Source organism: Antechinus flavipes, chromosome 6 (genome assembly GCF_016432865.1).
Source record: "Antechinus flavipes isolate AdamAnt ecotype Samford, QLD, Australia chromosome 6, AdamAnt_v2, whole genome shotgun sequence".
Classification (NCBI taxonomy): Eukaryota; Metazoa; Chordata; class Mammalia; order Dasyuromorphia; family Dasyuridae; genus Antechinus; species Antechinus flavipes.
Window position 1 is genome coordinate 126,771,547 of NC_067403.1, and position 14,548 is coordinate 126,786,094.

The following is a 14,548-nucleotide window of genomic DNA, read 5'->3' on the forward strand; positions in this document are numbered from 1 at the left end:
ACTGCCTGATTGAAACAGACTTTTCCTGAAGATCTTCCAAAATGTCTTCTGCTGAAAATTGTTACATTCCAAATATTTGTGGGTTCTGTCACTCCAAAATCTTTTCAGAGAATTGACTGTGATCCTCAGAGACACCAGATCTGAGGGAAACGAGGAAGAGTTCAGACAAAGACTTGTCAACTCTACCATCTTTTGGTTCAGCTCACCAAAAATATTAAATATTTTTAAAAGCAAAGGGATTGGTCATTTAAAAGATATTGGTGAACGACTGATTGGAATAAAGATTATATAAGAAGAGTGTTTGAATTATGTGAAGAATTTTAGTCATGCTTTTTGGAACTTTCACAAAATAGTAGATCACTGCAGAACCAAATAAGAAACCAGTAAAAAAACAAAAACAAACAAACAAACAAAAAAAAAAAAGTTTTTTGTTTTTTTTTTTTGTTTTTTTTTTTTTTAGTTCTAGTGAGTAGAAAAATAAAAGAACATTCTAGCTAAACTCTACAAGAAGAAATCACTTTGAGGAGAAGGAAAATGAGTCTAGTCTTAGGTTATCAATGTCCTAGCACCATTGCCTCAAACAGAAGAGGATGTATACTCTAAAGTCTATATCATAAGCCAAGAACAGCTTAGATGCTACCGCGTATGCAAAAAGTGCCCGCCCCAGCGGCTGGCGCGCTTGAAGGAGGAGTGCCGCAAGTACCGCATCCTCGTCATCAAGGGGGTGCGGGTCTTCGACGTGGCCGTGCTGGCCCCGCTGCTGCGGGACCCGGCCCTGGACCTCAAGGTCATCCACCTGGTGCGGGATACCCGGGCGGTGGCCAGCTCCCGTATCCGCTCCCGCCACGGACTCATTCCGGAGAGCCTTCAGGTGGTGCGCAGTCCGAACCCGCGGGCGCACCGCATGCCCTTTCTCGAGGCGGCGGGACACAACCTGGGCTATACATTATACCTTTGACTCATGTGCCTTCCAAGCTACAGTTTACTTTCCTTTGTATTCTATTATGTACTGATGGAAGAATATACATACACTTTTGGGGGGAATATTTTGTCCCAACTATACTTTCTATATCGTTACATGCAACATACAACATTACATACAACTATATCTTATTAATTGCCTCTTTCTCAAAAAAAAAAAAAATTGAAGCTAGCTGACTAAATGTTAATGAACTGATGATCACTCCAGAAAATATTCTAGGTGTTAAATATCCAAGCAATATAGAAAAACAGCTTCTTCCCTCTCAGGGCTACTTCAGAGCCTTGAGGGGATTGTGTGTTAAGGACCATGCCTAGGTAAAGGAGCAGGTCAATTTTCCGAGAGCCTCCACAGCTATGAATCATAAACTTGAAGAACTTGCAAAGCAGCCTTTGCAAATATTCCTTGAGGAGTGGGAATGAAATAAATTGTCGATCAATTCTACAGATCTAAGTTAGACCTCCAGGAGCCACTGACAGGTGACTCTCGTATCACAACATATGTCACCTGAATGTGGGACACAAGAATCATAAGAAACAAAGAAGCAGCAGCTTTCGAGAGCTGTTCATGAGTAGGATTAACCTGCAGGGAAAGAAAGAGAGAAGAGGCCCAGTAACACTTTTTTAGTTGGGGTAATTAAATGGGCCAACATGTCAAAGGGCTGAGCCAGGAGACTGAAGATAGACTTATGAAAAAAGCTTGTTCTGACTATAGTCCTCTTTTTCGTTTGAAAGTTCACCTCCATACATCTCACAAGCTTCAACACCTACTAGTGCTGTTTGCAGTCCCTAGCATGTGGAGTTAGAAACCTTAGCATGTAGATTAGATAACAGCTAATGCATAAATTTACTGACCATGCTGTGGGGGGGAAATAATCATGTTTCCATAAAACAAAAAATGGGGAATTGTTAAGGATCATACCTAGGTGAAGACACAGATCAATTCTCTGAGCATCTCCACATTTGTGAATCATAAACTTGAAGGAGTTGCAAAGCAGCCTTTGCAGATGTTCCTTGTGGATTGGGAATGAAATAAATTGGAGGCAAGAGAAAAGAGGAGAGAGATTAGACAATGCAACTGCCTCTCAGTGGAGAGGTCAGAGAACAGCAACTGCTTCTCAATCTTCTTGTGTCATCATTATCCTCTCACATGAAGAGATCCATTCTACAGTCTTGAGTTAGACCTCCAGCAGCCACTAGCAGATGGCTCCCATATCACAACAATTGTGTAACCACACTTTAGAGACTCATTCATCAGTATGAATTAGAATTAGGATAGTATCTTCTAGATTTATTAAATGAGGATATTCATTTTATTTCACACTTGACAATACCCTTTTTGTTGGTGTTCAATTGTGTCCAATTCTTCATGACTTCATTTGGCATTTTCTTGTCAAAGATACTGAAATGACTTACTATTTCCTTCTCCAGTTTGTTTTATAAAAGAAGAAACTGAGACCAAAAGGAGTAAATATTTTGCTCAGGGTTGTGTTGCTAGTATTCGAGTCCATATTTGAACTCAGGATAAGGACATTCTATCTTCTGTGTCTTCTAGATATTATATTGCCCTTCTTGAACAATCTAAATGCCAAATACAGCCAAAAAAGAATGGAGACAAAACATGATGTAATCCCTTAAAATCTCCCAAAGTTTGCATCTTGGATTTCAGAAAATTTCTAGTTCTAGCTAGGAATATAAATATGAAATAGAAAGATAGAAAAATAGATACATAGATAGACAGACAGATAAGCAAGCAATAGATAAGCATTGGAATCTTTACAAACTGTTAAGTCATTAGAATTGATAGAGACAATAATTATCTAATTTAGCATGGTTCAGTATTATTGATCTGATCCTACAAGGAGATGTTATAGGCCAGAAGAAACAAGGTACTAAGTAGAACTAATAGAAACAATGCTTGTGTTCACATCTTTAGAAAGCTCATATAAGCAAGAAGTATTTAAGTACTCATTGGAGTTCACACGTTTAGGAGATTTCAGGGTTTTAGTATGAGATAGCCAAATTCACACCTCCCTTATTCCCTCCCTTGGGAGGAGTCAGCCTTTGAGAGATCATATATATAGAGCTTCTTCTATATAGAAGAAGTTCTTAGAGCTTCAAGAGAGTTACTTCGGAGGCAAGAGAGATTTATTCCATTTTCTACCTGGCTGGCTGGAAGCTGAAGGACAAACCTTTGGATTTGGAGACATTCAGAGGGAGCTCTTGGAACCAAGCAGAGACATAGGCCAAGAAAACTAACTGGGCTATATTGAGACAATAAAAGTTCTGAACTTTTAACACCTGGCTGCGTTTTGGGTGATTATTACTTTGAATTGAAAACTAAGGCTGCCTCCAGAAAATCTCCCCAAGAAACCTGCTCTCAGAGAGAACCATTATTATTCTAAAGAAGAAGATCACCACAGATAAGCAAGTTGCATTTCCTATTTTGCTTTGTTTTGTTTTTTACAATTTACTCTCTTGTTGAAATTTTTACTTCCTTGAATTATCTTAAATTTTATCATTTCTGTACATTATACCCAAGAGTAGAATGTAAGGTGTTAGAGCTGAAGTTCTTAACTTTTGTGTATCTTTGGCTGTCTGTATGGACCTCTTTCTCAGAATGTTTTTTGTCACAAAATAAAATACAATTAAAAAGGAAACTAATTACATTGAAATAAAGTTATCACATTTAAGCACCACCAACAATGAAATTAATAGGCCTCAGGTTAAAAATCTTTATTCTAGAGAACAGAAAGTATTTAGTACAGCTACTATGTGCAATCATCTCATTCAGTGACTGAAGATAGGAGGTACACAATATTTATTTGCTTAATTTTGTTGCCTAGAGGACCCATAATTTGTTTCAGAGAAGTATTATCAATTGGGAAATTCAGGGAAAAATTTTTTTTAATGTTTATTCAAAGCTTTATTTAAAGGGCATTCTGAAATGGCATGGCATTCTTAATACCAGTTTCATATTAAGCCAATATTTGGAGTTGCATTCTGTTGAACATTAGATAATAGCCTGTAGAAAACAGATTACCATCCTGTTGATGCAGAATATATTTTCCATTGTGTTTCTAACTAGAAATAATTCTATGCTAAAGCCATTTTTTTCTTTTTCATTTGCTATATCAGTTCTACTTCTGTTTTGTTACCTACCATGTTACTTGTAATATCTTCCAGAGAAATAAAACTTTTTGTCAATGCTAAGGTGTTAATGTGGGAAAGCTAGGGAAGTAAAAGAAGATCAAATTTGATTTCATTTGTTTTTTGTGTGTATGTGTGTGTGTGTGTGTGTGTGTGTGTGTGTATCATGAATAAGAAGATTTTAAAGAAAGAAGAATTTCTTACTGCAAATACACATTTTACAATTTTCTCAAACAATCTTCGTTTATGGAACATCTGTTATTTTCCCAATTTTTAAGTCTGGCAAAGTTCTGCTATGAGCACTCCATATGGTGGAATTGGAATTGGAAAGAATGAGGGAGTTCCTAATAGTTAGGGAATAGCTGAAAAATTGCCTTTGTTCAAAAATGCTTTTTATATATGAATAGTATTGTATCATAATATGCTACATATTAATATGTGATATTATATATTAATACATATTATGATATATAATATAATGTAAATAATACATCTATTATATTACATATAATAGATATTATATATGATATTATATATAATAGATGATATTATATATACATGTATATATAATATGACATATAATATGAAAGATATTCACAGAAAAAAGACTTGAATAAAGTGATGACGAATGAAATGAGGAGAATTACAGCAACGTATATCTTAATATAGCAATGTAAAGAACAACAATAGGAGATTTAAGAATTCATCAATTCCTATAACTCCAAATAACTAAGTATTAAACTTTAATTCCCACCTTTCCACCTCTTGGCTGAGAGTTAATAGGTTAAATGTATAAAATGTACCAAAAAACCCAACAGTTTCAGGTAAGAACAATACAACTCTTTTTATTTTTCTTTGAGTATACTTATTTGTTAAAAGAGTTTATTTTTATTTGAGGAGGGTGACAGAAATTCAAAAAGAACATTAATGAAAATTGTCAATACAGAAGAGAGGGAAAACACATTCAGAAGTGAATTATTGACTTACCATTTGATGTGTTCTTTAAAAAAAAAAAAGTTGTACATGGTTAGGTTGAGTTAATTTTCAGATTCAATTCTCTTGTATATCTTTGTATGTACAAATATTTGTTTGTTGATGGCTTCACAAACATAATTTTAAAATCTTTTTAAATTAAAAAACACTGCTATGAATATTTTAAGACAAAATAGAATTTTGTTTCCATGTTTGACTTTCTTGATATATAAACTCCACTCTTGTGATTGAAACTGAACTATTAGCTGCATCTATTTTCATAGCAATAGTAGAAAATGCAGAACTGCCTGCCTGTCTCTGAAGCCAGTTTTCAATTATTTCATAGGAACAGAAGAAGAAGATGAAGGGGATGACCTCTTGCTGCGATCTGTGGATGAGTTCTGGTGGTTTCCTCACATGTGGAGTCACATGCAACCCCATCTCTTCCACAATGAGTCATCCCTGGTGGAGCAAATGATTCTCAACAAGGAATTTGCACTAGTGAGTACCTGCCATAGGGTGGTGATGTGGAATTCAATGATTCACCTCAATATGGAGGAATACCTTCAAGAAATTTAAAATGTGGGTCATATTGAGAAAATACGATGCTTGATAAAGCTAGCCAATTAAAACTAGTCATTTTTTATGAAGTACCAGATTTTCATTTCCAAAATACAATTCTACTTAATTTATATAAGCAGAATTAACCATTAGATAAGTGAAAACATTTAAAATTTAAAAAAAAAAAAAGCAAATTCTTTCTAGTCTGAAAAATTTTGGCAATAATTAATTCCTCAAAGGGAAAGATAACTCCCATTCTCACCTTGACACCTTGACAGTGTGTATGTGTTAATTCCTTAGGGATTGGAAGATGGGATGAAACAAGAGATTTGTGGTTTTATCAGTGTGGTGAAATCTCAGAATGGAATTGCCTGAGGCATGGAGAGATTTAATGACCTGATAAAATCTGGCTTCAAGTCCTACCTCTAAAAGCATGAGAGGTAGGACTTGAAGCCAGATTGTCAGTTTCCATCATTGTTTCATAGTCCTAGACCTGGAAAGAGCCTCCTAGGTTCTTAAGATCATAGATTTAGAACTGAATGGAACTCTCCAAGTCATCAAATACATAGTTCCTTTTGATAGATGAGGTAACAGAGGAAGAAGAAGACTTGTCACAGAGCTGGTAACTAAACTTTAATGCTCTGCCTCAAGGTCATGTTCCTGTCCATTGGACCATGCTGCTTCTAACAAGGCACCAGAAGTTAGAAGATAAGATCATTATCATATGGAATTAGATGATGAGACAAGGCCTATATTATAGTGGCATATCTAAGATCTGAATAACTGAAGTGAGTCTGATAGCTTCCTATAGTTACCAAGAAACAGAAGGTACATCTGGAGTAATTTTTGTTATTGGTCTGGGCCACTGCAAGAAACTGGCATCCACTGCCTGATCCATGGCCATTGTTGGAGGCCTCACTGCTACTACTCCCATTGACTATATATGCCAGTAGTTTGAATGCTGATCAGCTGTTAAGTCACTAAAATTATGGATGGGATCCTGTCCCTCTTGAAATGTGAATTATTTATTTGTTTGTTACTTTAAAAAATAAAATCCCCATGAAAAATATGAGTATATGTACTCATTTTCTTAAATGAGTCGTATGATATAAAAAAAAAAAAACTATTATCTCTACCATTACTGTTAGCCCCTGATAACTCTCTGTCCCTAAGACCATATCTAATACCAACCTGGCTCACTGACAGGTGACTCTCGTATCACATTGTGTCATCTAGTTTTTTTTTTTTTTTTTTTTACAGGAACATTCTTTTGTATCCTTCATTTCTCTTCCAATCTAAAAAACCAAATCATCAAACACATATTAAGTACCACAAATTGTCCCAGGCACTGACCAAGTCACAAAAACAAAAATATAAAACAAAAAATAAAATTTTCTTTCTTCAAGGACTTTCTAACAGGGATTCAAAGTCTCCTGATTAAAATGATCAAATTTATAGAATTACCTGGGTGTTCAAAGTATATGTTGTGGAACATAATTATTTGGATTTGAAAAGTGTTTTTTCACATTCGAGATTTAATCGTATTTTTATAAAGCATATAGGGGTTTGTCTGTTGATTAATAATTGGTTGGTAGCAGGGGAAAGGGAAGTAAATAGTTTGTGAATCACAAGCACTATATCATATAAATGTTATCTGTTATGGGATCATTATATATTCTGTACATTATATTTTAATAGTAAGTTATTTAATTAGCAATCTAAAAATAAGTAATTGAAAATTACTCTGACATGAAGATAAATAGAATACTAATATCAATTAGTAAAAATTGTGATATAATTTTTCGGAAAACAATTAAATTGTCATATCTCTTGCTAGTTGGCTTCCTGACTCTATAAGGAATTGGCTAGATTCTTTCACATTCAGACCTTAAGCAAAGATCTCCCAATATTCTGGAGAAACTCATAATTTTGCACATATATTTTGCCACCTGCCATTGGATTTCATTTTTTTTCTGCTTCCTTATTTTCCCTACCAGTCCATCAAAATCTAACCAACTCATTTTTGAGGGGATAAATGGGTAGACCTGGTTCCATTAACCATGCTATATATGATATATTCATGGAGGGTGTTACTAGTAAAGAAACTCCTTCCAATGATTCAAGTTAGCAGTGTTTCCTAGGGGACACTGAAATGTCACTTGTCCAGACCCCCATCTTATGACAGTCAAGATTTATTAGAAAAATGATTTCAACCTAGCACTTCTGAACTGAAGTTGGATTTTTAGTTACCACATCACAGCTATTTTTCTTAATGCTTTACAAAATTTCTAAATTCATCAATCCTTAAATAATCCAGTGTATAGAAGTTTATTTTATTAAGATCTATGTCTTAAAAGATAGTATATCTATAGCACATGTTTAAGGACTATTCCCCTAACTCTCAGTGGCTCTGTTCACTTAAGAGCTATTGCTACATCTCCCCTCAAGATTCTAAGAATTGCTAGCCATAAGGAATTTATGGTTGATTTTCAAGGGTTCCCATCAGTGTGCTAATTATTTTTTTGTAGAAATCATGTTAATCAGATTAATTTGCTTTTAGAAGAGGATTTATGTTTAATAAATACAATAAGGAAAGTTGGCACAAAACATCCTTCCCTCCCAATTCCCAAAACACTCCCCAAAGTCAGTGGCATATTATTTGTGTGTGCTAAATCTGTGTGCTAAATCTGTGGGAAAATGGGCTTGAGTTTGGAGACATGTGGACAAAGGAGTAATTCACAATTCTTTTGATATATAGTTCCTTATTAAGTATGGTGGAGCTTTTCTTCTGGATTCCTTGTAGGACCTTGAATCTACCTTTCATTATTGCTTTCTGTTTGTCCTTAGCACCTGATGCAGAGACTAAGCTATTAGGAATCCAATACAAAGTTCAAATCTTTTGCCATTCCAAAGTTCACAAGGTCTTTCTCCATCCAATGGTTAGGGGAGAAGACCAAGATGGAGACTGAGGTCTTTTGTATCCTCAAATGAATTAGTTCGAAGACCTAATATCTAAACTACAAGATCCTCAGATTCCTAGATTTCAAATTAATCTGTTTTATATATGGTCTACTGGGTACAATCACATTTATTCAGTCAATCCAAAAGAATTTTCTATGTATCATCACTTCAGTTTTTCCAATGACTTTAATACAAGGTCTTTGTAAATGATTAAGATGTCAATACATAGCATATTATCACTCTAAATTGAGTAGGAATAATTGATCTAGTGACTCAATTGATCTCTCACCCAAGATATTTTACTTTATATCCCAATGTTTTATTTTTTCAATCATAGTTATTCATATTTATAATACATTTTTTGGTTCTGTGTATTCTGTCAGCATAGTTGTAGCATAAGCAGAATAAAAAATAGTCTTATGAATAAAATTTCCGCTTTTTCATTTTAAAATGTTTTACTGATGCCTTTTTCTGTATATCAGCTATTTCAAAATTACTCAAAATAAGCAAAACCATGTAAAATAGGGAGTCTTTTCAATAATATATAGAGTATTCTATCCTATATACTCTGTCATGAAAGGGGTATTTCATCATCACGTCTCCAACAATTTCGATTTTTTTTCAATTAGAATTTTTCTTTTTAGTGATTTCATTTACATTGCTGTAGTAATTGTTTATATTGTTCTCTTGGTTCTGCATATGTTGATCTAAATCAGTTTATACAAATTTTCTGAACTTTCTCTGAATTCCTCACATTCATCACTATCTATTGTACCATAATATATAAATTTCATTTTTATAACAGCTTCTGTTACTTTCTAATTTGTTATAGTCATCAACTTTATTTCTAGTTCTTAGCTAATTTAAAAAAAATACAAATATGAATATTTTGCTATCTGTTGATTCCCCCCTCCCTGTTTTTCACTTCCTGTGTATATTCTTAAGAATAGGATTCTTGGATCATAAGAACTAGACATTTAATTTACTCTTCTTGCCTAGTTGCAAATTGAAATCTAGAATATTTGAACCATTTTTAAATTTTAAAAAGTCATTAGTGTGCTGCTTTTCTCAAAGCACCTATAACAAAAGCTATTTTTATATTTTGTTATATTTTCCAGTTTGAATATCTCTTATTAGTAATGATTTGCACCATATTTGCATGTGATAATTAATATTATTTTGAAAGATCTTTATGTCTTTGAGCATTTTCTTTTGAGAAAGTGGTAATGAATTTTGTAAATAAATCACACATTTTAAAAAATGAATATAAAATTTTATATTTCTTTATTATGTTTGTAAATTTAATGAAAAAAATAAATCTTGATATAAATGCCTTATACATTTTCTCCTTCAGACTTTCACATTTGCTGCAATTTAAAAAATATTTTTCATAATTTCTATTTTCTACTTTTTCTAATTCTATAGTCATCAATTTTATTAATGAAAAAAGTCTTGTGTAGTCAAAAATGTTTTTATCTTTTTTATCATTTCCAATATACCTCTTGAGATTAATAATTCTCTATATACTCATAAATATGAAAGGTACCTGATTTCATTGTCCTCTAATTTTTAAGAGTGCAGTCTTTCATATTTAATTAATGTGTTCTTGTGTGCTTATTGTGTTATGAAATATAAAATGATGATTTTTACCCTAATTTCTGTCCAAATGTTTCCAAATGTTCTAAGGACATTTTGTCAAAAAAAAAGAAATCTTTTCCTTAGTAAATTATCTTTTGGAGATTATTGAATACCTGGACCTTTTTTTAAATTTCTCCCTTTTTTGCTTATTTATTCAATTTCACTTATTACTTATTTAAACTAATATTTAATAACTATCATTTATAATATAGTTTGAGGTTTATTAATTCTGTTACTTTCATTTATACTTTTATTCATTATCCTCCCTTAAAAGTCTAAATGTATTTTGTTACTATTTTATCTTTAAAAAGTATCATAATCTTAGTAATTTGATTGATATAGCACAAAATCTGTAAACTAACTTATGGAGTATTGACATTTTTATCATATGACATAGTCAAAGTATGTACAATAAATATTTCTCCAATAATTTGTCCTCTATTTAACTAATATTTTATAATTGTATTTTTATAAATATTACACTTATAAATTTTATTTTATTTATAAATGTTGTATCGTGATTTATGTGCTGCTCAGATATTTTACAAAACTTAAAGACAGGAAAACTCATTTTCTTGATTTCAAATCTAGCCTTAGATACTTGTTAAGTGTGTGATTCTGAGCAAGTTACTTAATCCAGTGTGCTTCAATTCTTCACCTGTAAAATAAACTGGAGAAGAAAATGGCAAGCCACTCCAATGTCTTTGCCAAGAAAACCCCAAATTGGATCACAAAGAATTGTTTATGACTAAAAAATGACTGAATAACAAAAAAAAATCATTTTGAAGTGAAAATCACTCATCCCTATTTAATTGTGGCAGGAAGTCTTTCAAATAATGATGAAAAGTATTAAAAGTGATAGAATTTCTCATCTTTCTTTTATTTTCTTTACTGAGTAAGTGATTGGGCATTTTATTTGTTCTCCTGTTTTGTTTTGTTCTTTCATTCTTTTTTCTTTTTCATTTATCCATTATGTTTCCTTTCACTTCTAAATTTTAGCATTTCAACTTCTGTTGTCTCCTTTTTCTGAAAATCTGCTATTATGTAGATTATTTCTGACCTTATTCTAAACTCATGTGTCTCTAGTTAGACTAATTTCTTGAGAGCTTTAATTTCTGATCTTAACTATGAGATATCTTCACTAATTCTTAAATTGCTTTTCTAAGCCCTTTTTGAGACTGATGGAGCTTTTACTAACATTTAAGCAAGCCTTACAGAATTTCTTTTGATTTCTTCTAATTTTTGAGTCGACTCACTTTCCTCTTTTTTATAAAGTACTTCCCTGCAAATGGCCTAGCATCCTACTGAAAGGGGTCAAGAAGCCTTCATTTGATTCTCCTCCCCATTTTTCTCACTGTTACTAGCTGTCTACTCCTTCTTATGTTGTATTAATTAATTGTAATCAGTGTTGCATGTCTAATTTTTCTATTTTCCTGACTCTTAGGTTCCATACTCCTCCACAAAAATCCCTTTTTCATCTTCTGAGGATTCATGGGTCTAAATTCACTCTCTTAGTATAATTCCCCTTTAGAACTACATGGAGATTCATTTCAAATGTACCTATATATTTCTCTACCAAGGAGATAATGGTCACTGAAATCCAGCATTCAAATAGTATGCAATAGTAAACAGGTATGAAAAGAATGAACTTCAACCTAGTTTAAGAGCCCTGAGATCCCCAAAACTTGATGGAAATTTCAAATATGTCCCCAAACCAGGCATCTAATAAAACATCCATGATGTTCCTTTTCCACTCCCCTGCCTCCACCTACCAAAATCATCATTTCCTATACAACACATCAGGACTTGCACAAAGAGTGGGCGGGGGCCATTCTTTCTCCAAGCTTATATATTAATAGAGTATGATCCAATTACTATTTAGCCTCATGTGCTTGGGACCTCAGTGCATCAACTCAAGCCTCAGCCCATTACATCTCCCGCTTTCTTTTGTTTTAGAACACAGGTGATCATGCCATCCCTGACTCCTTAGGGAGGTCAGAGCCCCCAAGGGGAGGTGATCACACCCTCCCTGACTTCTCAGGAAAGGAGGTGAAAGCACCGAAAAGGAGGTGATCACGACCCCCCTGACTTCTCAGGAAGGGAGGTGAAAGCACTAAAAAGGAGATAATCACGCCCTCCCTGACATCTCAGGAAGGGAGATGAAAAGCACCAAAGGGAAGTGGGGGTTGCTAGCAGGCTCAAGGGTCTTATTATGCACAAACCCATCAGCATGGGAACACATAGCACATAGCACATAGCAACAACACAGAGGCTATTAGTGATGACTCTCCCCACAGTCAGGCTTGATGTGGTGTAACAAACATGAAGTATACACCCAAGTAACGGTATAACAAACAATATAAATCAACATTGTGTTGTAAAAGATTGCCAGAAGTCCTAGAAGGAGAGTATGTAAATAGCAGTCAACACATACACCTTCTTCAGCAGCCAAGAGATAGTCCAAAACCAATCTATTGTCCATTGCTTCACATATCAGGGAATCCAATCATCCCCCCAAGTTTTTGAAGTCCAGCAAAAAGTCTTTTTATGTCCTAGGGAATCCAATGATTCCCTATTATGATGTCCCAATATGTGGGACAAAGACAATGGTCTCCAATAAATCAAATAAATTAAGATTTCTCAAGGTAAAAACAGAAAGGAATTTTATTATCATCTAGCAAGAAAGGATGTCTCCCTCCCCACAAGCAGTTAGGTAAGGAGAGGCAAGACCCAGTTAACAAACACGAATTATATAGGAACCTTGGGAAACACTCTCAATAGGCTGGATCTTTGCCCTGATTAGCCAGGGCAAATAATCTGACATTCTAAGTCATAAAGGAGGAAAAACTTTCAACCCAACCACATCTTTAGGATTACTAAATTACCTTATATAGGAGTCTCAGTGCCAGGGTGGCCCCAATTTAGTCTCTCCAAGAAAAAATCCCACTCCTTTTAAACCACATAATCTCTGGAGAAAAGTAACTTTGCCCTGGGGTGCAGCCGACCTTCACTCAATTTTTACAACCCTGTCTCCATTTTGTGAAATAGCTTTCACCATTCACTTCATTCAGTGATAAGATTGTCTTGTGTCAACTCAAAGGCCTGGGAAAGAAAAAGGAGGGACAAAGATAATTAGTGACTTTCAAGGATTTTTTTAAAATAACAATTACCTTTCATTTATATTCTGTTGGTACTGATGAATTTCCTGTATTTTTCCTGCATTATTTATTGTAATAACAGGAAGAACAATTCCATGGAAATTTCTCACTGTCTTCCTAGGATTCTATAGGTTCATCTTTTCAACCTTGTTCTTTGAAATTTACATCGTTAGAAGATGCTAAGGAAAACTATTAACTAGCAAGAGGATGCATTGTAAATTAAAGCTACTGTTTCTCATTTAACTAGAAATTTCCTCAGCTTAATCTCTATTTATCTAGAAAAGTTACCTTCAATATAAATGAGTCATTTGACTCATCTTCACAGATTTGTTGATTTTAAATCTACTCTTACTTTTATTAATTGATATCTAATGATGGCTAAGTTCACCTGTCTGTATTATTACCTCTCCAAGAGCTATGCATTAACCTTTGGAAAGGACTTGGATATAATTGCTTTTCAATGTAATATCAGAAGCTATTTAGAGTCCATTTAGAACAATTAGACTTGGTTAGTCAGCATGATAAAGAACTAAGCTGAAATCTATAAATATTTTATTTTGAAAAGATCCTATCATATAATTCATTGGCAAAATAAATCAGTTACACACAGTGAAGTAGGATTGTTTCATTCATTTTGAGGTTTGGAACAATACAAATTTTTAGGGACTCTTAATACATAAGAATTCTCTACACTAGTAGTGAGGAGAAAATAGAGTATTAAAAGTCTGACTAGGAAGTAATTCTTCATTACAAAATAATTTTCTATAATCATGTTATTTTTGAAAATATAAGTATTAAAACAGATTAGGGACAGTATGGAATAGCTGAATGTATTGTAGAGGTAAGAAGTTGTGGGTTCTAATTCTGGTTCTGCCAATAATTAACTGTATCCTTGGGCAAGTCACCTAACCAGTGCTTCAAATTCCATGTTTACAAGGTAAATATTATAATGTTTAACACTTCCAGAGATTTAGAATGAACAAGGACTTGTAAAACATCTCATTTTTACATATGAGGAAACTAGATTCAAAGCATTGAAGATATTTAATATAATAATATTGATTATATCCAATAGCCTAATATACAGATAGCAAAAGGTAAGCATTTAGAGTTGGTCATACTCAAATCTG

General features: G+C 33.6%; 1 protein-coding gene across 2 annotated transcripts in view; it reads left to right on the plus strand.

Annotated features, from left to right (window-relative positions):
* Positions 1-14,548, plus strand: part of NDST4 (N-deacetylase and N-sulfotransferase 4) — a 387,829-nt gene that overhangs the window by 147,078 nt on the left and 226,203 nt on the right. For both annotated transcript variants that reach the window (XM_051964927.1, XM_051964928.1), the window contains exon 3: positions 5,447-5,601. In XM_051964927.1, coding sequence (XP_051820887.1) covers positions 5,447-5,601 — 155 coding nt within the window. The remainder of the gene's footprint in view (positions 1-5,446; positions 5,602-14,548) is intronic.